The 24,483-nt window shown below is 40.1% G+C and overlaps 1 protein-coding gene across 2 annotated transcripts in view; it reads left to right on the top strand.

The window, feature by feature from the left end:
* Window positions 1-24,483, top strand: part of KIZ (kizuna centrosomal protein) — a 62,624-nt gene that overhangs the window by 29,195 nt on the left and 8,946 nt on the right. Inside the window, exons 7-11 of one of the 2 annotated variants that reach the window (XM_067292608.1) lie at window positions 326-490; window positions 2,131-2,281; window positions 9,075-9,240; window positions 10,238-10,303; window positions 23,614-23,701. In XM_067292608.1, coding sequence (XP_067148709.1) covers window positions 326-490; window positions 2,131-2,281; window positions 9,075-9,240; window positions 10,238-10,303; window positions 23,614-23,701 — 636 coding nt within the window. Of the gene's footprint in view, window positions 1-325; window positions 491-2,130; window positions 2,282-9,074; window positions 9,241-10,237; window positions 10,304-21,755; window positions 21,821-23,613; window positions 23,702-24,483 lie in introns of those variants that run through there. The other variant, XM_067292609.1, reaches the window with a different exon arrangement.

Here is a 24,483-nt window from a genome sequence, read left to right as displayed (position 1 = left end):
TTGATCCAAACCGTCTTTTCAGCCAATTAACGTGCTCATGTTAGGTTCCTTTCACTCGGAGGGAGACCTTTTTTCAGGAGTGACGTGATTCACTGTCAAAAAGCAAAAGTTTGAAATTATTATTTTCTGAGCGTTGTTTTTAACATCACTGTTCTGTACTATGTCTTTTCAAAAGACTTAGCTGTGGATGTTTTGCTGTCTATGTTGTTCTGCTGGTTATTCTATTAGCCAAAAGAATTATTACAGATTCTGCATCCAAACCTATTCTAGCTCTCTCTCTTGGCTTTAAATAAACATTTCATGTAGCACTTGCTTTATTTTGTAGCTTTTGTAATCAGACCGGCAGTTTGAAAGAAGAAGACCTTGAAGCGTGTGAAGCAGTTGTCCTTCATCAGCTTCAGGGTTTATTACAGAGCATACTGAATGGATGCCTCCTACCTGAGAAAACACTCAATGTTAAAGGTAGAGCTATGGGAGAGGAGCAAATCAGGTATCGTAAACACAAAACTTATGTATTTGTATGATTAACGTTTTTTTTACCATCCAGATCTGTTTGTGATGCTTTTGTGAAGAGAAAGCATAACCTAGGTCAGACTTGTGATTGACATTAAAAACAAAGATTTGAGTGGTGATCTTCTCGTGTCTCAATATCAGCTATGTGGTTCTAAATGAGAAGATTAAGCACATTTTCAGTGGTCAGTTGTTTAAAGCATTTTGAGTAAACTCTTCTCTTTAAAAGTTGGTGCATCAATTTATTTTTTAGGTGTTAATTATAAAACTTTTTCATTAAGATATGCATCATGTAACTTTGTCGTTACCTTTCACTGTCTGAGTGAGAGACATGGGGTAAAATCTTGTCTCAGAGACTATCAGTAGAAGTTTGTGTTAAACATTTAAGTGTTAAACATTTAATTTGTTAAACATTTAGTATATTACAAACATTTAATGTACCTCACATACATCTGCATATGCAGGAAAGCAGATAGGATGACTTTACAGGAAAAAAGTAGCTTTTGAGTTGCCTAATTGGTAATAGATTTTATTCTACCAGGCAGAGCTCGGCCTTGGTTTCTAGTGTCTCACCCTGAGTTTGTTACATTTCTCGTCCTAGTTTCCTTTGACAAGGAGGGGAAAAACAGACCTCTTATCCAGTAGTATTTATTTTCAGTGCGAGTGTTGGAAACATGAGGATGTAATTTTGAGAGGTGGATTTTTTTTTCTGTGAAGCAGAAGATGCATATATCCTTCATAAACAGTAAACCACAGTTATTCAAAATACTTTTTTTCCTATGTGTATGCTACAGGGACAAAGGATAATTGGTTTTAAGGCCTTTTAATGAAGTAATGAAAACAGAATTTCCATTCTTTTTTTTGTTTACATTCTGTCTAGAACTTCATCCATGCTACAGGCTCAGAAGTGCTTAAGTGTTAGCAGGATCAGGGCACTTGTTAGCACTGAAGAATCATCTATTTAACTACGTCTGGTTTTCCTTCAGAGGCAGATTATCTCTCTGAGCACTAATGTTATTGCAGAATTTCCTAAATGTTTTTTTAGGGAAGAACACTTGCAGAGTTAATTGAAACTCATTCTTCTGCAGTTTGTGAAATTTCATTGGAGCAATTGGAAAAACAAACATCTTTGACAAATACAGTTGGAGTATCACGCTTTTTCTCAAAATTAATGAACTAACTTTGAGAAAATGACTGTGGAAGTGGGTTCCTAGCAGAGTGCTTAATAGAATAAGTGAGGTTTTACTAAGAATAAGACTAGGAGCTGCAGGTGAGGAAACAGTTTAATACCTCCTGACACTGAATCTCATGATTAATCCGGAGACCTTGGGACATTTGATTACCTGTATTGTCATTGTCCCCCTCCAACCCCCAGCTTTTTCAAAATTTGCAGTAGTGAAAAGTGATTTCTTGTGGTTTTGCTTTTAAAGACTTCAAAAGTGCAAAATGGAACGCTATGAATTAATGAAAAAATGAGTTACGTATTTTCCTACAAAATGTTGAACTGCTTTGTCCAGCTCTGGTCAAGTAAATGAGTAGTGTGGCATGCGTATGAATAACATAGGATTTGGTAAATCTTGTTGACATGTTATCTCAGTAGTACTTACTTTTGTTCTTCAGGTCAGAGCAGCAATTGGATCTTGCCATGTTATGGGCTTGTTTGAGGAAACATGCCTTGTTCTTGAAAAAGCACCGCGTTTTGCTCACAGACGAAGTGGCGAAGATGTTCGACACCTTGCTGGTTTCAGAAGAAAATGTGCAAGATGCTCAGGTTAGCACTTATTTGCCCATCTGTTTCGCTCGTTATTTGTCAACTCCTCTGTGCGAGCCTGTGCTGCTGACGGACCGAGCAGAACGTAAAAAATGGGCCTTTTTAGTGTAAAGAACTACTAGACTGAACAGTCTGCGGCTCCTGTCAGATTCCTTGCACTGATTCTTATGATCGCTGGTCCTGTGTTCTCACTTCTTTTCCCTTTTCCACTTCTGCAGTGATGACAAAAATGCGGATATAAGGGGTTTGTAAGAGAAACGTGGGTGCTTACGAAATTTAAAGCAGTGCGAAAACAGTGGTCAGGTGGGTCCCAAGAGATTTCCAGCTATAACAACATTTCACAGAAAAACCTGGTAGTCTGAGTTAAATGAGCCTTTAAACCACCTACAGCTTTATGAAGTTGAAAGAACTCCCTGAAGTCTGTCTGGGAATATATTGGCTGCAGCAAGGTTCTAGAGCAGTGTTAAAATGTTCAGCGTCAACAAAACTTAGTAGGTGAGTAGCTACGTTGCATTTGTTTCAGTTCCTGAAGGCTCTGCAGAGGAGCCCGTGCACAGAATGTGCTATACGAGAAAGGTCCAACTGCAGAGCTGTAAAATCTTGGGGTTTTGTTTGTTTGGTTGCAGGTCAAGACTTAACTTTCCAGACAAAGCAAAGATTAGTCTTTGGTTGTATTTGAAAATGATGTTTGCTTATTTGTAGTTTTAAGATTTCTGAGTTACCTAAACGCTGCCTTCTGTGAAGGTGTCCTCTGACCACAAGGGTAGGGGTAGTTTTATTCTGCTGTGGCTACTTGAAGGTGGAGCAGTCTGGCTTTTCATGGTGTCTGAAATTCTCTCGGGATACAAGAAGAGAGAGACGAAACTTCAAAGAGACGAAGCGAGCCTGTCCTGGTTTGCGTTCCCGTAGCGCAGTGCTGGAGGAACACACGGAGGACACAGCGCACACAAGAACAGATGTTTTTTCTCTTGAAGTCGGGGTTGTAAGTCGTCAGCAACAACAGTAACTTCAGTCTCATCCGTTTGCTTTACCGTAGCAGCTGGGTGTGTTGTGCTGATGCGAGCACCGCTGGGATAAAAAAAGGCTGGATAAACCGCGGTGTCTGCCAGGAAGATGGTGATGCACTGACGGGCGTTCCTGCCCGGCTCTGCTGCGTCGCGACCTGGGGCAAGAAGTGTTCGAGTGTAGGTGGGGGACGTGGCGTCTGTGCAAGGCTAGACGCTAGCCCCTGTGGGGAGGCTCTTTGGAAACAGTGATTTTGGTACCTATTTCTGGGCCGTTTTTTTATTAAAGGCTTATCCAGGGCTTGTAAAGATTTCGGTGAAAGAAACTAGCTTTGCTTGTTTTAGGTACAGAACGGAGGATGAAGAAAATAGGAATAGCCATGCTGCTCAATTCACAGCTTCTATTTTTGGAAATAGTTTATTTTTTATACACATATGTGCGTGTGTAAGTATTTATAGCCTTTGGCTCCGTTTCTAGCATGTGAACATCTCGCTTAAGAAATGTTATTTTTAAACAGGAACAAAATAATTCTTCAGAATCATTCCGATTAAATGAGAATTTAAATGAACTTGGTAATCATTAAACGGCCTAGCCCATCATTCATACTTAAACTTCATCTTAAGCTTCCCGAGTACTCCACTTGTGCTTAACTGAGATCCCAAAAGGCTCCATTTTTGCAAAGAAAATTCCTACCATTTAGTAATATCTTATTACAAAGGCACGTAACATGTTTAGATCTTAGCAGTGATATGAGTTGGATTTTTTTCAGCGTGCTCAACAAATCCAGCCAGTAAATGTAAACTTCTTTCCCTGTCTGGGGTATAGCTTTATCAACAAAGGAATCGTAAAGCGATATAATGATCGGTCAAACTTCCCCAGGCTTAACTGCTTTTACGTTTTCACGAAAAGAACTCATCAATTTACAACTAAGGGCCTTTTTTTTTCTTTTCTATATTTATTTTTTTCTTCCAGAATGCTTCTTGCAGTGATATTGTATCAAAAGTGTAATGGAATCAACAGAACCTACTTAACTCTTGCCACGGAGAATAAATGCTCTCTGACAATGTGGAGTGTTCAGGCAAACATTACTGTACTGGTTTATTAAAGGCAGAGTAAAATGAAGAGATCACCAAAACAAGTGTTTCTCAGGATAGAACATTCTCCTGCCATTAATTAAGTAGTTCAGATGCTTTTTCTTTTTTTATCTTGCTCTTTTTATTTTGAAAGAGAAACCCTAATACCATAGAAAAATAAGGTACTTAAGGACCAAGTGTGGCATTGAAAAATCAAGTAATACTGAAGTGCTTGACTAGAAATTGTTTTTTTTCTCAGGATCTCTATCTCACTTAGTGTGCTGTCTGATCAGAGATACAGCAGTCAACATGGATGTGTGTATTCATAATTCGACTGTAAGAAAAATATAATATGTAAATCAATGATACCTAGAGACTAAATTGCACTGTTAAAATTGGCCCTGTGCTTTTAATAGTATCCGATACTTTTATTTTAAGGACCGAATGACAAGGAGTTATCATTCATTAACCAGTCTTCAAGGTAATTAGAAAGTGGATAGGGAGAGAATATAATTTTTTCATTTGTCTCAAAATAAGCATACACACGCACACTCACCCCACTTTATCCCATGAAGAAAATACCCTCCTAAAGACCCTAAAGAGCTTATCTGTTTTCCACTGTTCAGACCATTCATATATTTAAATAAGTTCACATGTTTGCTGTGGTGCAAATTTATCACAAGGCTTGTATCATCCGTCTTTCGCTGTGACTTAATAGCTTTTTATAGTGAATGATCTATTTTTTTCTTTTGAAAAATAGAATCATGTTTAATATACTAAATATGCGGAGAATTTTACAAATAGCGTGCTTATTCTTCTCAAACTTTAATTTATAAGGTTATAAACTAACTGTTAAAAAAAAAAACAAAAAAAAAGCGCCAACAACAACAAAAAAAAAAGTTGGCAGTTTGATAGACCAGCTAGTGCCCTGACCTCTTTTTGCTACAAATCCAGAGTAAATAGCTTTGTACGGCAGCTGGGATGAATGCATGATGAATTGCGTCTTCCCGGGTTCCCAGTACGGCCGTCCGGTCTGGAACGGTTGCTCTGTCGCTGTCACAAGTCCCAGGTCGGGGCTCCCACATTCATTTCCGCGCGTTGGAAGCGTAGCGAAATCCTTTAGCTTTGGGTCTCAGCGCTGCGCGACGGAACATCGCCGTTAAGGCCCCTTCTCGCTCGTTGGCGAGCGCAGGGCACGTTTGACGCCGAACAATGCCGAGACCGTAACTGAAGGTTTCCTTGTAGTCGGCGGTGCTAGTGCTCAAGTTTGACGTATGCTTCTTGTCCGCTGACCGCAAAGCGCTTGGCCAAGGAAGGTGTGATCCCCGTTCTCCTCGTCGTACCCGCTGGAAAACCAGCGTCCAAACGCCTCGTCTCCTCCGGAGCAGCGTCCGAGCCGCAGACCCGGCAGTAGAATTTGGGTCTCCGGCCACCAGTCTGGTGGGCTCGGACGCTCCCTAGGTGATGTATGGGATCAGTCCTGGGAAAAAAAGTAATCCGCAAGTAACTTCTTCACTGCCTCTGCATTGAGAATTAATAAGTCTTTGAATCAGTCCACAGTTGAAAAGATGGCCTGCCCCCCTCTTCGTGAAATCTCTTCTAGAGGCTGTTACAGAGGTTAAATGGACTAAACTTTTTGCTCTAATTTTTTTCTTTACACTGTCTGTAGTTTAAAAAAATATATATACATATAAGCATGCATGTGTATATATGTATATTAGGGTATGTATATATATATATAAAAGCATACCACCAGACCAAATATATTTGCAGAACTTATTTTTCCTCTAATTTTTTAATAAAAAATTAAAACAGCAGTTTGCGCTGCTTTGTTATATTTTTAGTTTTAATAACATTTGAAAGACACATAATGAAAATGTAGTATTTCGGTAAACTGTATACTTTCAATTATAGCCAAGGTAATTTCTTTTTTCTGCATGTGGATAAATAATTTGTATTCAGGGCTTAAAACGTTCGGTCAAGTAAAAGATCCAAACAGGGAATGTATCTTTGTGCTGGTGATAGATAAATACCGTGCATAAAATCATAATTGTATATGAAACCTTTTACAAAGTTAATGAAAGCTCAATAAGGCAAGTGCTTTATGGGTCAATATATGCAGTAATATTTTCTTTATTGCTATGTGTTATTGTGGCTCATGCATTTAACGCTTATATTATCTGTTAAACAGGATTCATTCACTTAAATTTATCCTCAGATGCATTATGTACTTTGAAACCTCTTATTTCCAAGCAGGCTGCACAGGACCGTAGCAATATGAAATATATAGTGTGCATGTACAGAAACAGTTGCTTTACCATAAGGATTTATATAATGTGATTGGGAATACATATACAGCCTGTACCTAAGGATCTTAAATATTTAAGGTCCTGAAGTTTGAGTTTCAGGCCCCTGTTGATGACTTGTTTCTCTGAGGGCTGGAAAATCTGCCAGGTGCCGCCTTGCACAGCGCCATCCCCCAGCCTTGCAACGCAGCTAAAACGTGCCCGGCCTCCTCAGCTGGAGCCGTCCTCGTGAGACACCTTGCCCTGGCCAGACAGATGGACCCGTCCAGTTAACGCCGCTCTCCCTCGCGCCACCAGCCGGGTCCCGTCAACGCTTGCCATCTTGGGAGCGTTTGGTGCTGACCGGCAGGCCTAGCTTCTTCTTCGACATCTTCAGGGCATCTTCAGCTCCTCACGTTGGGTTGTCCTGCTACTTCTCCCTAGGGAACCTCGTTCGTGTTTCTGTAGTCTCCCTTTCTCTGCTGCCAGCGCAGTCGGTCTTTCTGTCTACCTACCGGTCTGGTCCTGTCCTCTTCTCTTCTGTCTTACAGTCAGTTTCTTCTTCTCTCGTGGATCTCTCCTCTTGCATTATCCATCTTAAGAAAACTGGGCATTACCCTTACGGATAGGGAGTTGACTGCCCAGAGGTTCTTAGTGCGCTTCCGTTTTGGCAGCGTAAGCTGGTCTCCTAGCTGTGAGGGTTACGGACTTGAGTGTCTTTCTCGGCCGAGTTGTCCTCCTGCGCGAATAAGAGCAGCGTGGGAGCCGTGCTCGCCCCGATGCAGACGGTAAACGTTCTGGAATCGCTTTGGTCCCTGTCGCTCTGAGCGTCAAACCTTGGCTCTCTTGGTGAGAACCTTCTTTGCTGAAGGTGTGTCAAGAAGCCTTTTTATCCGGATTGATTATGGTATTAAAGTTTACGCTTACTACTCGTATTTATTGACGGTGGTTCATGTCTATGTAGATGTCAAATGATACTACAAATAGGTGAATGAATTAATTCTGATATGGGAAACTTTGCACTGAGCTAAACTGCTAAATGGGAATGAATTCCTTCATGAAGAAAGATTTCCCAACCCTATCTGTAATTTAAGACTTTTCTTTTTTCATTAAAAAAAGGAAACTTAAAATAACCATTTTTTGGATGAAACAGCTGCTTGCTCCTGTTGTTTTCGTATGATGACTTCCCATGCCTAAGGTTAATTTAAAAAAATAGTCAGTGAAAATTATTTGCTTAAGACTCAAAAGTTGCGATTCTGGGTTCCTGGATAAATATGGGATTAACGAGGAGAAGGGAAAAGTGCAAGAATAATATTTTCCTGTGGGTCTGAAATGTTTTTACTTGAAGACATTCCATTCTCTTGGGTAAATATAAATAATGTCACAAAAACTGGGATTATTTCTGAGGTGTTAGTCCACATCCCCGAAGGCTGACTTTATTTGTTGAACAAGTATCTAATTAGATAATTGTTCAACAAATAGATACAATAGATAATAGAACAAATAATAATAATTAGATAATTAGAGCATAAATCTAGTAGATTTTAAAGAATCAAGTCTGTATTTTTTCTTACAAAATAAGAATAGTATACAAGTTAAAAAGAGATAGGAAAGATGCCAAAAAGCCTTTCCTGCTGCTGATGGAATAATAAACATCAGAAAATGCTTTCTGCTGTTCTCAGAAATGAGCTTTATGAGGCAGCACTCGGCATTTTCGACACACATAGATGATAACCTTAGAAGTGCTTGCTTTATGTTAAGCCTGCTTTTAACTCGGCCGTATTTATGCCATGTTCAGCTCCCTATAAAAATATTGGCTTTCATCTTCTTTTTTTTCTGAGTTAAAAATATGTTTAATTATAGAGGTCTGAAGAGTGCTGCTGCAGACATCAGTATGCATAGACAGGAGAGGATAAACTTTATGAATGTGCAATAATAATACAGATTAAAATCTGAATCGAGTCTGACAGAAGCTAGCTTTGGCAAGCTTTGGATCATGCTCTTTGACTTCAGATGTATTGACCTAGGCATTGTTTTAAATCCTAACTATCGCAAACAGTGTGGATTAACTTGCCTTATGCCTGTGTGCCTGAAATGGAGAGGGAATTTTTTTTGTGTGTCTGTTACTGTTGCAGCCGAGATAATACACCTTATATTTTGTCTACTGCAAACGTCTGGGGCACAGAATACTGAGAATTTCCAGAAAAAGTAGCAATTAAAACAATTAAAGTTTGTATTTCTTCAAGGCAGAATGTAATTCCTAAGCTAGCACTGATTCAACTCAGAGGTAATTTGATATCTAACAAAAACACCCTGGAAAGAGATTACACTGTAAAGTGTAGATTAGCTCAAATGTATGTTGGAAAACGTTGCTGCTCGAGACTCGGGATAATAGAGCTGCGGTTATTTTTTGTTTTTTTAACGCTGTAGGCTCTACCGTTGTCAAGAGAGGTCCTTCCAGAGGAGTGTGAAGACAGGTCATCTATTCCGAGTAATGAATCATCCTACAGCTTGCCATCGATTCTCAACGACAGCGGGGAAATAAAGCAGGCGGAACAGGCTCGCTGGCTTGGCGGCGGTGGTGCGAGGGACCGAGGTAACAAATGGGGAAAGGTCTGTCTGCGCGCTCAAAGTTGGTGGTGTAAACGTGTCCCTATCAAAAACCTGTAGGGAGCTGTATTATAGCGACTGGTAAATTAATATATGTTTTTAATGAACTTTGGGTGGTACTCTTAAATATCTCCACTGTAATCATTCTTGTTACTTCATTAAAATGAATGGTACCTATTGGGACTCTTCTTTTTCTGTAGTAGAAAAATCAAACTTTGGGGCAATTACTAAAGATGGATCTATGCATGTACATATATTTTTAAAAAGTCTGCCATTTAGAAGTCATATGACGTATTAGTTAAATTTTTATTATAAAGCCAGACTGCAGAATAAATTTGCAAAAATGATGGGATTTATGCAAAGGGAGGTATGCGTTTCAGTTTCCAAGCTTAAAAGGTGAATGTTTGTGAACATGTAGTTAATCCCTTTCAAGGAGGAAGTAATATATGAGCCCACTAATAACGAGGAGATGGTAACTTGCTCCGTGTGCTCTCAGAGCGTTGCTTACATCAAAGCCTAAAGGAGACGGGCAATTAGGTTGCAAGGCTCTTTACCCAGAGAATGTAAACAAGCTGACTGAGGCCTCCTAAATTCCTGCTACTTTTATCCGCGGAGGAGATGGAGACTTTGATTTAAACTAATTTTCTGTGGTCGGTGTGATATATGCTATTGCTGTCGGGCTGCCGCACAAGATTGCAGAGTTACTGTTGGTTGGTTGTTTCTTAAATCCCGTTGGGTCTTAAATTATTTAAGACATTTGGGTAGCTTATCCTTTTCTCTGGAAGCTACAGAGAGACACAGTAGCATCACATACGAGTAAAGTTCACAGTAGGCTCCTCTTTTAAGAACCGTAATGGATAGTTTAGATCAATAAACAAGGGATAACAAAAGTGCAAAATTAAAGGGAGTAGGGCTTAAAAGAAAACAAACCGGTCAGATCATTGCGACTTTGAAATGTTTCATTATTGTGTGTTCACATACAGAAGTCACAAGCTGGTGTGAAGATGAGAGCAAGGAAGAAAGCGTGCTAGAAAAGATTCCTATTACAGGTAAAAGTAATGGCTGCATATTAACCTCAAATACAGTATTCAACTTTATTATATAATCAAAACATTGCGTTTTAGTGGTTTGGATCCACTAACAGTGAGTAAATTCAGCTACTACACACTGAGCGCAAAGATTAAACATAAGATCATAAAGTACACGCTTACGTTAACATAAACCGGGATGGAAAATAACAGTGCCTGTTTAATTCCTTGTAATCATGTTATACATTTAAACCGTGTGAATATCCTGTCATTTAGCCTTTCAGGTCTTAGTATCAGTGTTACGAAGGTCACTCTCCACGGGGAAGATCCAGTAATTATACGGCAAACTACAGATGTTTCTGATTTGATTCTTTTCTTTCCTCTAGTAATTGAATGTGTATCATTAGAATAAGCGCAGGAAAAAATTGCGCTAGACAGGAAGCTGTGCTTTTGCCTCTGTTACAAAAGCAGTCTGATAATACAAAATTTTGAGCAATAAGGTTTTATCAAGACTTGTTAAGATCTTCCTGTAGCAGATGTTTTGTGCCTGTTCAGAATCCTGAAATATCACTGCTTCTTAGTTCTAAAGTATCGATAACACATTAGTATTCAGCACAGAACTCTTTTCAAGAAGTCTCAATTTGCTATCACTTTATTTTGTAAAGTGGTGGGCTGCTTCATTATGAATTTTGATGTTTGGCTAAATATTTATGCAGGTGTGTGCTCTGACAAAGAAAAGGTACTAGGGCATCTGTTTGTACAACACATGCTGTTTGTTTTCTGCTTTTTTATGGCTTAAAAATAGCATGTCTTTCTGAGAGCGAGTCACGTTTCTACAGAGGTTTTCCACTGCTGCTTTTTGAGCCTGATTTGCAGCTGAAATATAAAAATGTGCTTCTTGTATTTCTGATTTTTACTGCAATAGTAATATTCCTGTTAGACAAAAAAAACTTAAGATTTTTGAGGTTTTGAAAGTAGACTGCTTTCTATTTTTATATTTTTTTTAAATGTCCTTCAGTCAAACATGGTGATGCTTTTTTTTTTTTTAAGATGAATTGCATTGATTTTTTTCAGCTGAATTTAAGAAAAGCACACAAACCACAAGCCATTCAAATCTTTTAAAAGAAACAAAACACGCTTCTCATTTGAAAATTAATCAAAAAGTTCATGTAACTTGATTGTTTTGATAGCTTGTAGTTTAAGATGATTCCAATTTTGGGGAGTGCAGTTGAGGTTCCACAAACCGGTGGCAGTACCAGCTAGACCAAGGTAGGAAACGCTGGCTTTCTGCGAGTAATGCCATCACTGTTACGGGCTGCGGGGGGGTTTCAGAGACTCAGTAGCTGGCCCTGCTGGCTCTCGCCCCTTCCTCCCGCCTCCCGTAATTTTATGACGTGCCTATACTCTTTTTCGTTACGAAGCCTAACGTTTTGTACAAATTTGTTGGGGAACTGTCTACTGCAGTTTTTCCTGCTGGGGACCTGGATCGTGCGCGTGACTGGTTCCCGCGTAAAAGAACGGTTAGAGTCCTAGTGGTAGCTGCGGCTAGGACTGAGGCCAAGCCACGGTGGACGTATCCCTTCCTTACTTCCACCGTTCCTTCTATGCGGAACGGCAACACAAAGAGCAATGCTTCCTATTTGTACAAATGCTGAGAAACTCCTCTAGTCTAAATCCTGGAAAAAGTAACTTTGAGATCAATTCTTTCTGAATTCTGCTCTATTTACTACTTTTGTTGCAGCATGCTTTCAGTAGCTAGCATTCTTATGGCCTCTGAGAGTGAGACTTTTCATATCTCGCTTGAAAGCAAAGTTACTTCTTTCAGATGCTATTCATCTTCAATCCATGATCTTCTCCAGGCTTGTTGTTCTCTTTTGGCTTCTCAGTCTTCTAGCCTGTCACTATCTTTCTTTTTGCTCATCATTATATGCTGTAGACTGTAGCCCTGGAACACTGAAATTGTTCAGTGCTTAAAACAGAGGCAGTATTTCTGTGTGTTGCCTTTTGGGCTCAAATGCCTTGTTTGAGGGTTTTGTGTGTGTGATGTTTTTTAATGTTTTTTTTATGTCAGTTCTATACATGACCGTTCTGCTATACAATTTTTGCTAAGCTTAATGGATACAAATTTTTTCAGTACTCGCTGAATTCTTTAAGGGCTTCTTTGCAGTAAAGCTTTAGTTTGAAACATTGGAAGCCTTGAGGCTTTGTGGGTTTTTGATGGACTTTATTTTGGGAGCTGGGTGGATGTGCTTCAGAACGTTCCTTTAGGTCCGTGATGAAACTTTATGAAAGCTTCTGTAGTTTTGGTTTATTTTTCTTGTATTTCCATTACAGAAAAAAAAGAACAGAAATATTTCTGTATCTTTAATATTCTGTAAATATCCAGAGATGTTTGTGTATTGCCTGTAGAGGAGAAGGAGAAAGCTTTGTGGCTTTGGGAATGTGGATATGGTTTTAAAAAAGAGCGAGTGTGTTCACTGCTTTAGAGTCATAGCTGGCATGGTGTTGGATGTCACTTAGAAATATTTTTGTTGGGTACTTTAAACTACTTATTGAGGACTCCGCTTGGAATTCCTCTACATAGAGGCTTAGATTGAAATATCTGCTGAGCTGTTGAATCCTAACTTCATGATAGCACCCACTGATCTGTTGTCGTGATTGCTCAAACATCCACATCAAAATTGCAGTCTCTACAGTGTCTTAATGCTTCTTTACCCCTTGCATGACAGCTGACCCTGGCAGTAAAATTGACCTCTAATTTATCTCATGAGTCATCTCTGTGAAAGTGTTCAAAAGCAGAAGTCAGCAAAGAGACACAGCTTCATCGTGCTCATCCAAAAAGCTCTTCTCCTCGGATGTTTCAGAGCTGTAGGGCTCAGATGTGTCCCTTCTTCAGAATGCTAAATTTAAAGAAGAATTTAGGAAATGTGGAGGGATTCCCTCAGTAATATAAGTGCCATTAGAGATCTCAGTCTCAACAGTCAGATTTATCAGCGCAGGCAGTACACATTTCAGGGCTTGTTCATGGAGGACGATGACACTTGGTCATTCCAGAGCTGTAGTTAGTCCAAGCAATACTGAGTCATTAGACAGGGGAAGAGTGTTCCTGAAGACGAGTGCCCATGTGTCAAGGTGTCAAATTGACTGCTAGCTAGGATTGGGAGTCCTCCTTAAACAAGATCGCTGTGACCTTCTGTCTTTGAGTTTGGTATATTGGATTTGAAGAACATCTTGCATCTCCATTTTGTTATCGCTTACCTAAACAGTGGTCTCCCCCCACACACACACCTCCAGGACATATTCAGCTTTGCGTCTCATTTTTTTCCATTCAAGAATGTGGCCAGAGCAACAGTAGTAACAGACAGACTACCTGATGCTGGGATTTGTGGTGTAAATGTTAGTCTTCTGTAGCTGCTGTCAGCCTTATCTGACTGAAGGGCAACTGAGGTTATGGAAGAGGCCCTTGACCTGTCCTTGTATTTGATACAAGTATCTCTTGATAAGCATGTTAGTCACAAGAGCTACTTCCCTTATCTTCAAGTAATCTTGGAGGTAGCAAAAAATCTGGAGAAAGCTTGAGGAACTTCCATTCTCTATAGGGAAATTGGAAGTTGTTTGTAAAACGTTCTTCTCTGTGTTTTGGGGTTTTTTTCTTCTTCTTCCCCTCTTGATTATTGTTGCAGGAGCACCTCCTCTTCCCCAAAGCGTAGGCAATACCCATGCTACAAAGATTACAGGATGTGGCAACTGAGTTGGAGATCGTGGGCACTTGTTTATCAGCGGCAAAAAACCAAGGGTGTCAATCCTCGCTTCTGAAAGCGTTGACAAAATGTTTTGCTATCTCCAAAGTAGTCAGGTCGTGTCCCACCTTTGTTAATCTCCCAAGGCTTCCATTTCAGAAGAAGGCTTCAAGCTTTCTACCTGGATGGCCCTAGCTGTGCTAAGCAATGTGTCCTTAACTTTTTTTCCTTTCCTGTGGGGAATCTCTTGACGCCTACTTATCCAACTGCAGCACGAAGTTGAAGCCTAACCCCTCTGGTGCTGGAAAGGGTGGGTGTACCTGGCTTTGGTTAGAACAGGAGCAACGACCCTTCCCGTCTGTGGCGGTGGAAGTGAGCTTTTCAAGTCCGTTGTCAAAGGGGGTGGCATGCAGCTTATAGCATGAAGGTGATTCCTACTGAGAGCCTTGTCCTAAGCTTGTAGAGGGCCACCTTGTGTTGACTGACCTCCAACAGGTTATATTTTGTATACAGTACCACTTTTAGGCTAAGTTAGAATATCAGAGAAGAGATTTTATTAACAGATGAGATTTTATTAATAGCAGTCTCATTTTATACCGAGGGTTGTGTAAGGGTAGAGAAGAATATGTGGACTCATTCTAGTTTTCTTCCTGGATGCCTTCTGATTTTTATCTTGGGGAGACATGTGGAAAAAAAAAAGTGTTTGACTTCTTTGCTGTTCATGAGGTAGGTGAATAATGGGAGATATAAAATGATAAAATCTGTTATTTTTGGTTTTGCTGGATGACTGCTTCTTTTTGCTGTCTCATAAGTAGGAAACTGCTGATTTTATTGAAGGGGCAGGTTTGTTAAATCTTTAACAAAATAGAATCTCTTCCTTCCCTTTATTTATGTCTTTGACTTAAATAGATATTAAAGTTATAAGGCATTTGAATAAAAATGGCATCCTTCTCTACTCATCAAGCTTCACTTTTACAACATCCAGAATACCACATTCCATCTGCTTTCCAGGTATAAAATCTCTAATGTTAGAAATAAGCAGGAAAAAAACCTCTTAAGAAGGAAAAAAAAAATTAGTCCTTCTTTATATATCATAAAGAAACATGAAAGGGCACAAATCCAATTCTGGTTTCCTTTTTAGGTCAACCTTAATGAGCCAATAATCCTGCCAACACTTTTCCCACACCCACACATCCTTCCTGGTGAGGTCCTCCTTTGAACTTGAAGTTGAAAGGTTCTTGAGGTTCCACTCTTGGAGTGGACTAATAAAGGCATTAAGTCTACCCAACTTTTTGCTTCATTTGATATCAATCGATTAGAAACTGCTGTTATGAAAAAGTTCATCTGTAAATGACTGGTAGCTGTTGTGATCTGACAGAACTACAACAGGAAAGTTTAATATTGCGCGTTTTATTTAAATTAGAGTAATTTAGATTGCATACCCCAGTAGGTGATACTCTGTTGCCCAACTTATTTAAGTTTGGGGAAAGACCTCAAAGTATTTCATAGTTATGACTTGTGGCTGAGAATTCTTGTTCAATCTTTAAATTGAGGCAGCAGCTTTTGAAAGTGTTCTCACTAGATTACTTTCAAATACTCCTGCATTGGGATTTCCTGAGTTGGCTGGTCATCAAAAATTTCTCCTCTTGGGAGGATAGCATTGTATGTTGGTCTCTTGTAAGTATTTTATTTTATTTTTCCCCCCCTTTTAAAAAAAGGGTATTTGGGGGTATTTGTTGGGTGTTGACCAACTTCTGAACATTATTTATGGCGGTGTTCTGTTCAGATTTTAATTTTTAGACTTTTTTCCATCTATTTGCCCTCCAAAGAGCCCATTCTTCCATCGGATTTGCAGCTAGCATCCATCCTCTTTGTGTATGTGAGTTTTATTTTATAGCAAGGGAAATCAGTGCTAATGAAGGGCTGTATACGTGACAGCACTCAACGCTCTGGCCACATGAGAGGGGTGTGCATAGTTGCTGTTTGTGTTCTGACAGTGTCACGGTAGCTAATACCCCATGCTGTTTTAATCCTTGATTAGCTCTTTGAAGATTATCAGCAAGTGCAATAATAGTATTATTTGGGTGGGGGAGATTATTCAGATTTAAAGTTCTGCTGGGCGGGGACTATTGCTAGTTTCTCTTTTGGTGCAGCACCTGGCAGTATGGGAACCCAGACCTAACAGGACTTTTGAACGCTAGGCAGTATAAATATTGCCAAGGGAACTGTAAAAACACAGGGCTTGCCAGCTCACTTGAGCCTGGTAATATTCCATTCGAAGCATTATTAACTCTGAAGAATAGCGACAGTTGAACTAGCCAGGCTGCCAACTATTACACTGTTGATAAAATTGCACAGAAAAAGCAAAGTTGCTTTGTTGGGTAGCTTCTCATTTGGATACCAGAGAAGGATGCAGATGGATGTTTTAGTTGAGTTTGCAAAGCCCATGGTATCTCTTGCTCTCCGACCTGACCTTTGTTTGCATATGGAATTATTTACTGTTATTGGAAATAATGAATGATAGCGATTTATAGCTCTTAGGTGTCACTCTATCATCAAGAGGTAAGGGGCTGGAAGATGCTGCCTTCATCTTGAAATCCAGGATGTGTTGCCAAAGACAGACACAGTCTACATTTCTCTTTTCAGACTTAAGTTCTGTCTTTAAAAATTTCTCTTAGAAGTTTGTCCTTCTTACTGCTTCAGAAGGCTGCTCAGAATCCACGTTTCCAGTGGTGGAAAATGTCTTCTCATTTTCAATCAGTTTCTTGTTTGTCTGGATCTTTTGGGGTTCAGTGTGGTCCTTATCAGCATTGTCCTTCGGTATAGTTCTTTCTCTCTCTGATATTTCTGTATGTATGGCTCTAAGTTTATCCAGAACAGTTTTGCTGTTTTGGAAATGGAGTTAAGGAAAAAGTGTTTTGCTTTGTGTTAAATATACTACAGGTGTTTTATCTGAGATGCTGTAGTCTCCTACAGCAGAAACTGGAACTTAAGGGAATGCCCCTTGTGCAAGGGATGAGATTTTTTGGAAAGAGAAAAGAGTGTAATAGACTGAAGATGGCAGAGCAACAAGGGTCAGATTTGAGGAGGCAGGTTGAAAGGAAAAAGAAGAGTCTAGCTGCTGGAGCACACACCGTTCTGCCGTCTGGAGCAGAAGCCAGTGTCCTCCCGTTTCACCGCTTCTCCACTTCGTGCTACAGTGCTCTCGTTCCTCTGCCAGGAGGGCAGGACCTACTACTTCTATTGCTTGCTTGAGAGATCTGTTACTTGAGCAAAACTGAAATCTTTGACCTATGAAACGTATGGGCTGTACGTGAGCTCTGTGATTAATATAGTGCTATTTCTGTTTACCCAGTCTGTATTTTAAAAATCGGCAGCCTTCAAAATATTCACACCTTTTCCATTTACAGACATGTTGAGTCAAACACTTGGAGAATGTTTGCAGAAACGCAATTTGGCGTCTGGCTATTTATTCCCTGGGACTGTAATTGCAGTCAAGGTTTTTATGTGTAGTAGACATATATCGATGTTTTTGATGTTTAGAAAGTGCGGGGCTTTTTATATCTCTGAGAAAGATAATATAATTAGTGACTTAGATCTTGGCCTCGTACTTGCAACATTTTTCTTATAATTTTCTGCATATGAAGAGATATCACATCACTTTTTGTCGCTGAGTTGTTTGACTATAAATTAATAGACACTGGAACCTAGGCCATAGAGAACACATGGAGAATACATCTTCCTTCCAGTTTTGCACTGGTACAGTATGTTCGGGGTCAAAGATGATTTTAACTGCTCACCAGAACAAAATAATAGTGATTCGTTTTGTAATGGCCAGTGGGTTTTTTTGTTGTTTTTTTGTTTTTTCTCGGAATTGGTGGTTAATGAAGAAAACTACACCCATTTTGTTCAAAACAAAATTGTTAAAGCTGACGTGAAAGCCGCTTTGACCCATGCAGACTTCACAGTTAATTCAAAGTTGAAAAGTGTGGAGTGTTTTTAGTTAATACTGGTATATCAGATCCTTTGCTAACTCAAAGTGGGGGGAGCAATACATTGGAAAAAAGATGAGAGGAGAGCTGTGTCATCTGTGACAAAAGTTTCCATCCTGCTGTAATACTGCTTGAACAATCAGATTAAGAACTTTACTTTTCATTATTAACAACCCAATTTGAATTTAAACTTTGAGTTTTATCAAGCTTTTTTAGTTGTGTCTGTGCAGTGTGTGTTGGCCATTCAGACCAAGTTAGTGCTCATGTGAAATACTGTATTTTTAAATGTGGAGCTGTGAAGTTCCAAAATACGTCTTTGAAACTGGCTGAAAGAAGTCTTTTAACTTATGCTTTTCCCAAAGAACTCGAGCTTCTCTGATTGTGCGCATGCTATGAACCAAATATGAAAATGTATTTCAAATATAAACCTGGATGTTTGCTAACAAGTTATTAGAATTTGTAGGCAAATACCACCTAATAGCGTGAACGTTTTTGAACATTCAGGTGAAGGCTGGGTAATTGACTTAAGCTAAAATGTGGTCATCTGGACCTTCCAGTACAGAGCAGAGCAACATCAGAATAGCTTCAAAATTATGGGCCTAAATTGCTTCTAGGGCTTCTAATGAAAACAAGGCGTGATGTTGTCATGAGGACAAAGGCACGAATGGTTTCAGGTTGCTGGGATGTAAGGTCAGGATTTTCAGAAGACACTTTCACACTTCTCTCACCTTTCTCTTTTCCCAGAATTAATGATCGCTATATCACTAGGGTACTGCCACTCCTTAAAAAAAAAAAAAAAAAAGGCTTAGAAAAGAGGACATCAAAATAAATGTCACTTCTCATCTCTAGTTCATTTCAACTGCTAACTAGTGCCAAAAAGCAAACCCTTCATCGGTGAGTTTAGCCTAAATCCCGGGGACTTCGCTGATATCCCTGACTTTGGTGTTAGGCTGTGGGTAGAGGCGACTGTTGCAATGCCGTAGAAGATAAATTGTACTGTCAACACAGAAACTCAAAGCAGCGGGAGCTTTCTGAGCTCAGACTGGAAGGGAGAGGTGCTTATAGCGAGCCTACGCATGGCTAAGGAGGTCTGAGACAACAGCCGAGCTGCTGTCCTCGAGCAGAGCTGTCGCAGACAGAGTTGTTCTTTGTCCCTTAGCTTCTGCTTTTGAACATGACTGTTTTGTGCTTGAATTATTTCTACGGAGCTGACAATTGCTTTAACCTCAGGTTTCAGTCTGCACGTTGTCGTGCTCTAAACCTGTATTCTTTTCGCCTCTTCTCCGCTCGCTCTCTCCTTTGCCAAGCTATTGTTTTCTGCCCTGTACTCAGGAGAAAATGTTTCTGTGTTTCAGTACAGCATGTCTTACTCTCCCAAGACTGGGAAAGTACGTATGCACTTGGTTTTTATACTATAGTGAGTAGATGTTTCTAGCAAAAGAAAAAAAATCTCCCCAGACAAAAAGGTGCCTTTTTGAACTTAGCAGTAGTTTACCTGCGGACTTAAATGTGATCTGTTGTATGAAGGAAAGTATTTTGATTTACCTAACATTTCTATGGGACAATATAGCTCTTGCAGAAATGAAGAACAGTACTTGAGAATTTTCTCTCCCAATACTGTATTTATTGTATCTTCTATTTTCTGCCCTGTACGTTGTGCCGATCGCTTGTGTTTTGTCACAATGGTGAAGTGTTGCAGTACAGCAGAATTGGGTTATTTTTGTTGTAAGTACTGTATGGATGTAACTAAGACTGTTCTTTTCCACTAACTGATAGTAGGGACGTACTGTTCAAGGCATGTGGGCTCAACGAGCGAGTGGGGTAAAACGAGGAAAGAGCAAGACGATTGTTCAGCATACAAAGAAGCAAGTCACTGTGCGTTAAGTACTTGCCCACTGTCAAATGTTTCATAGGCATCGCAGCCCGGATGAATTGTCAAGGAAGACTTTAAAGCAAGGTAAGCTGGTGGATTTAAGAGTTCTTAGAAGGATCTCCCATTTATGTAGGGTATGTAAGTACGTACAAAGATGCTTGAGGGAAATGACTGGACTAATTGGTAAGGAAGCCTGGTATAACTAAGGCAGAAGTGGGGATTGATAGCCCAGTATTGTATTATAATTGACAGGTAGGGCAAAGCTGGGCTGTGAAGGGTCTGAAAGGTGAAGAACAAGTAGTTTCTGTTACTGTTTGATGGAAGGAAGGGGACCCAGTAAAGACGCAAAAAGCATGGGTGAATGGTCTTTTGAGGCTGGTTTGTGTGCAAAAGCAGTAAGAAAAGCTGCAAGACAACAGTGGCCTGGCTTGAGTTACAGTCAGGCTGGCAGAGAATTGGATTTCTGAAGTGCCAGCTGGAAAGGTGGGGCTGGTATGTTTGGACCAGTGATGGGCTCCATGTTACTGCCCCGAATGACAGGAAGAGTAGTCCATGATAACGGAGAAAACTTGGAAGAGGACTAATGGGGAAGGCTTGAACAAGAAAAGAATAAGGATTCATTTTTGACTCCCTGGAGTTCTCATCAAGAAGATCAGTGAGGAAGGAGGACAACTAGGAGGAAAACACATCTGAGGGGAGAAGCATGTTTGAGTTCCTTGTGCACATGTGATATTTGCTTGAGTTTGTAGACAGACTTCAGTTGCAGAAGTCATAATAAAGTGAGCTACAGGTGGGCATTCTGTGGGAATGCCTCGTATCAGAGGAAGAAACAAGCAAAGGGCTCACCAGGTGAGGTTTGGGGGGACCAAGACAGTTAGCAGAGGATCTCTTTTCCTCTGGGAGGAGGAAAAAGGCAGGGGGAGGATAAAGGATAGGGAGAGGTCTTATCTCCCCTGGAGAAATAGAGAGATTACAGATGTGTTACACATCTGTCTTCTCCATAGGATTAAAACTGCTTTCAAACATACCTAGATGTTCATCTTCCTTTTGGAGAGAACTAAGGCAGCCTTAGCTAAAAGATCTTATCTACAGCAAGCTAAATGTAGGGTCCCCACTCAGGTGCTGTTCCCAGGCTTTGCCTGAAACGGAAGCCTTTGGAAAGCACACATCAGGTTCAGCTACTTACAGGGTTCTAACACCCTCTGAAATTACTGTTTGCTCTGGAAACTTTTCTACCTGTTACAGCTGGAAAGGAGAAAAAACGTTTCCGTTCGTTAACAGAATGTAACCGAGTGGGTATGCCCCCATGCGTTTGCAGGGCTTGAAACGGGACAGATGACTAGACCGGCCCATCTTGTTTGGATGCCATTTGCTTCACATCCTCTTCCACGTGAGAAGGAGGCCGCAAACGCGTCACAGCCACGTGGGTGGAATGGGGAGCTAAGTTTGAGGAGCACGCGTAACTGTATTTTGAATTTCTGCACCGTCTACTGCCAGTGGTGGTTTGTTAGCTAGGCAGAACTCACTCTGTGCAAGAGCTTCTTGAGGTGAAGAGGGATGCGCTCTCGAAATAAAGCACTGCTCTTTACCAAGACAAGAAGTAAGCATGTAACCTCTGCTGCATTGTGCAATGTTCTTTGAAACGGCACCTTGGGGGCCCTGAAAAATATACTTACGTTAAGTGAGTTAAAGTTGGAGTGGAGACTTCTTAATATGCCTCATACAAAAGTATTTCTTTGGAGTTCTGACTTGATTACGTTGAATTAACCTTTTTTATTTACTTTCCCCTTCAAACTAATATTAGAGTACGCATGAACATAATTCTTTATGGTCACTGATTTTTCCCTGTGTATGCCCTTATCATTCAGTCTGCAAGTCCGAGCTGCTTCCAGTCGTGCATCCAGGAAGCCCTCCTTGATCTCCTGCAGGTCTCCTGCAGGTCTCTGCTTCTCTGCACGTGTACCTCGCAGGAAAGCTTTCTGTTGCTTTTCTTGGGTTTCGTCACTCTTTTGAAAGCGGTCAGATTGTTCCGCAAAGCGGCACGCTGCCGCCACTGGAAAACCTGTGCTTTAGCGCTTCTCATCTTCCACGTAAGATTTTTTTGGACCTTCTTGTTGGAAGCGCCTGGCACGCCAAGCAGAGCTTGCACATCTGAAATGTAAGAAGAGAATGGTGTATATCTGCTGAGATTGATTTGTAAAGTGCGCATTGAGTTATAAAGTAGAAGTGTCCAAGATGTACAAAAGTGCTGAATTGTTTTGGGTTAGAATGAAGTTGGTAGAAATTAGGGCTTGTTTATAATTTCAGTCATATCTAAAGCTTTTCTTCTGTCCTGATTCTAATCTGCAGTGCAGACTAGCCTTTAAAAGTGGATGCATTTGTACTTGAAAACCACGTTCTCTTTGGAAATTAGTACAAAGATGAGCAATTGTACAATTCCAGTGAATGAGTGGTGCTTTTCTTTTTTTTATCAATCTGTACAGAAGTGAGATACACAGAGGGGGAAAGAGTGAAGCCCAGATAAAAGATTTTGAAATATTTGGGTGTTTGGCTGTTAAGTCATAAAAATCCTAATATGTGTGTGTTTCAAATGCAGCTTAGTTTGGAAGGGAATGGTTGACAATGATATTGATGTATCAAATAATATTGAAGTATAAATGTCCAAAAATAAACTAAATTTAAGGGGAAGGAGAACAAAAATTTTGCTTCCCGATTAACAAAAGTAAATGAGAGTGTGGGGATTAAAAAAAAAAAAAATCAAGTTTTGCTTAAAGTTGATATGTGATGCAATGCAGCTCTTAACAGAACCTCAATGTTTGTTCTTTTTGCTAAAATGAAGTAAAAGAAAACTTTTACTATTCGGAAGACATTGTCAGATTAGTCTAAATGATTTCAAGGGAGTCTTGTTCTCTGTGTTCTTAACTCATTTTCACCCAGTCATGCACAAAAAATCTTGAGACACATGCTGTAACTGCTTGACATTTGTTCCTCCCTAGACTTTGTCATCAAAGTCCGCACCAAGAGCACGGCCGTTACGTGCATCTCTTGGGGAATCGGTGATGTGTTGCTTGCTAGTAACTGAGGCCTGTTATAGGTGCAGCCGTTGCTCAGAAATAGCGTAAAAATAAAGCTAACTGGCAAAGAGCTGAAACCCGAACACGTAGGTGCTCCCGCCCGCCCCCTCCCTGCTGCCTTGGCGAAGGTTAAGTCTGGTGTGGAGCCCCTTTAGGTGGAAGGTGAGGTGGGACAAGTGGGTTTTAAAGAGAGCTCCCTATAGCAATGGGCTTCTGAGCCAAAAATGAGGACTTCTCTCGTTTGTCTGCTCCAGCCTCGTCCTGTCTCCTTCTGCGAGGAGCGCCTGGGCCAAGCGGGATGTGCCAAGTGTCCTAGCTCGTTTAAAAAACGCCGATAGGTACCTCTAAGAGGAAAATGCAATTTAAAAACGAACAAAAAAAATCACTGTGTGCTTTTCTAAAACAATCTTTTAGATTGCACTGAGTGTTTGACAGAGAACATATTTCTTTTATTGTGCAGTCTGCCAAAGTACTGTCAAAATAACCCCAGCTGCTTTGTAATGCGTTCCACTATGCGTTTGCAGCGTAGGAGATGCTTTTTCATTTGTTTCTTTTTACTTAAATATTTCCACTGATTTCTGTAAGGCCCAAGCTGTAAAATGGCTTCATATTTATTATTTGAATATTCATATTTCATATTTTTACTTAACAGGTGATGATAGTTCTAAAACAAAGAAAAGACAAGAAACGAGTTCAGAAGCTAGTTCTTCATCTCATGAAGGAAGAAGTCCCTTCCCAAGGTAAATATGTTAAAAACATTTAATATGTGGATTGCTTTAATAAAATGAGAAATGCCCATAGAAAGTGACTGAAACAGAATACTCTTTTTACTTCATCTAGGGTTAAGGTTCATATTTATGTTTATCTAATATAGCAACTTAAACCGTTGTACACCTTAGAAGACATTTGCACCCAAGGCAAGTATTGTTTTGCAGCTGTTGTCTTCTCATTTTAAGACTCGGTTGACATCTCAGTGAACCACAAATTAGCGTGTACAGCTGCTCTCAGTAGGGCTACTTGCAGGCCAGACAATGGAAGTTGTCGGGAGAAGGGCGGGCGTAAAGCGTGAAGTCTTGAAGAAATAGAGCGGTGGGTTTCTTCTCAACGCATCTGAGACGTAAACTGGCCGTAACCGTATATGTGTTCTTCTTGTTCTTCTTTTATAGAATATTTGATGCTGGAGTATTTATAACACATTGTCTGTCTGTCTTCCAAATTGAGTATGTTTAATTAATGGCCCTACATTTGCCTAAAGGGTGCCATTTATCCTTTCAAACAAACAAGCAAAACCCACTTTTTTTTATATATATATAAAACCGCAGCACTTCCTTTTGGGTCTTTGAGAAACGTTATATTACACGTTCCTTGTATTTTCATCAGCCTGTAAGAGCAATCAAACAGTAGCAATCAAATTAGTGGTCAAGAAGCAGTGGAAAATAGGATATAACACAGCCATCTCATGAAATATTAGCTTGGCTTTAGATTCTTATCTGCAAGCTTATTAAAACATCACAGTAAGTGG

This window comes from Apteryx mantelli, chromosome 3 (genome assembly GCF_036417845.1).
Source record: "Apteryx mantelli isolate bAptMan1 chromosome 3, bAptMan1.hap1, whole genome shotgun sequence".
In the NCBI taxonomy this organism is placed as follows: domain Eukaryota; kingdom Metazoa; phylum Chordata; class Aves; order Apterygiformes; family Apterygidae; genus Apteryx; species Apteryx mantelli.
This window is presented reverse-complemented; position numbering and strand designations above follow the sequence as displayed.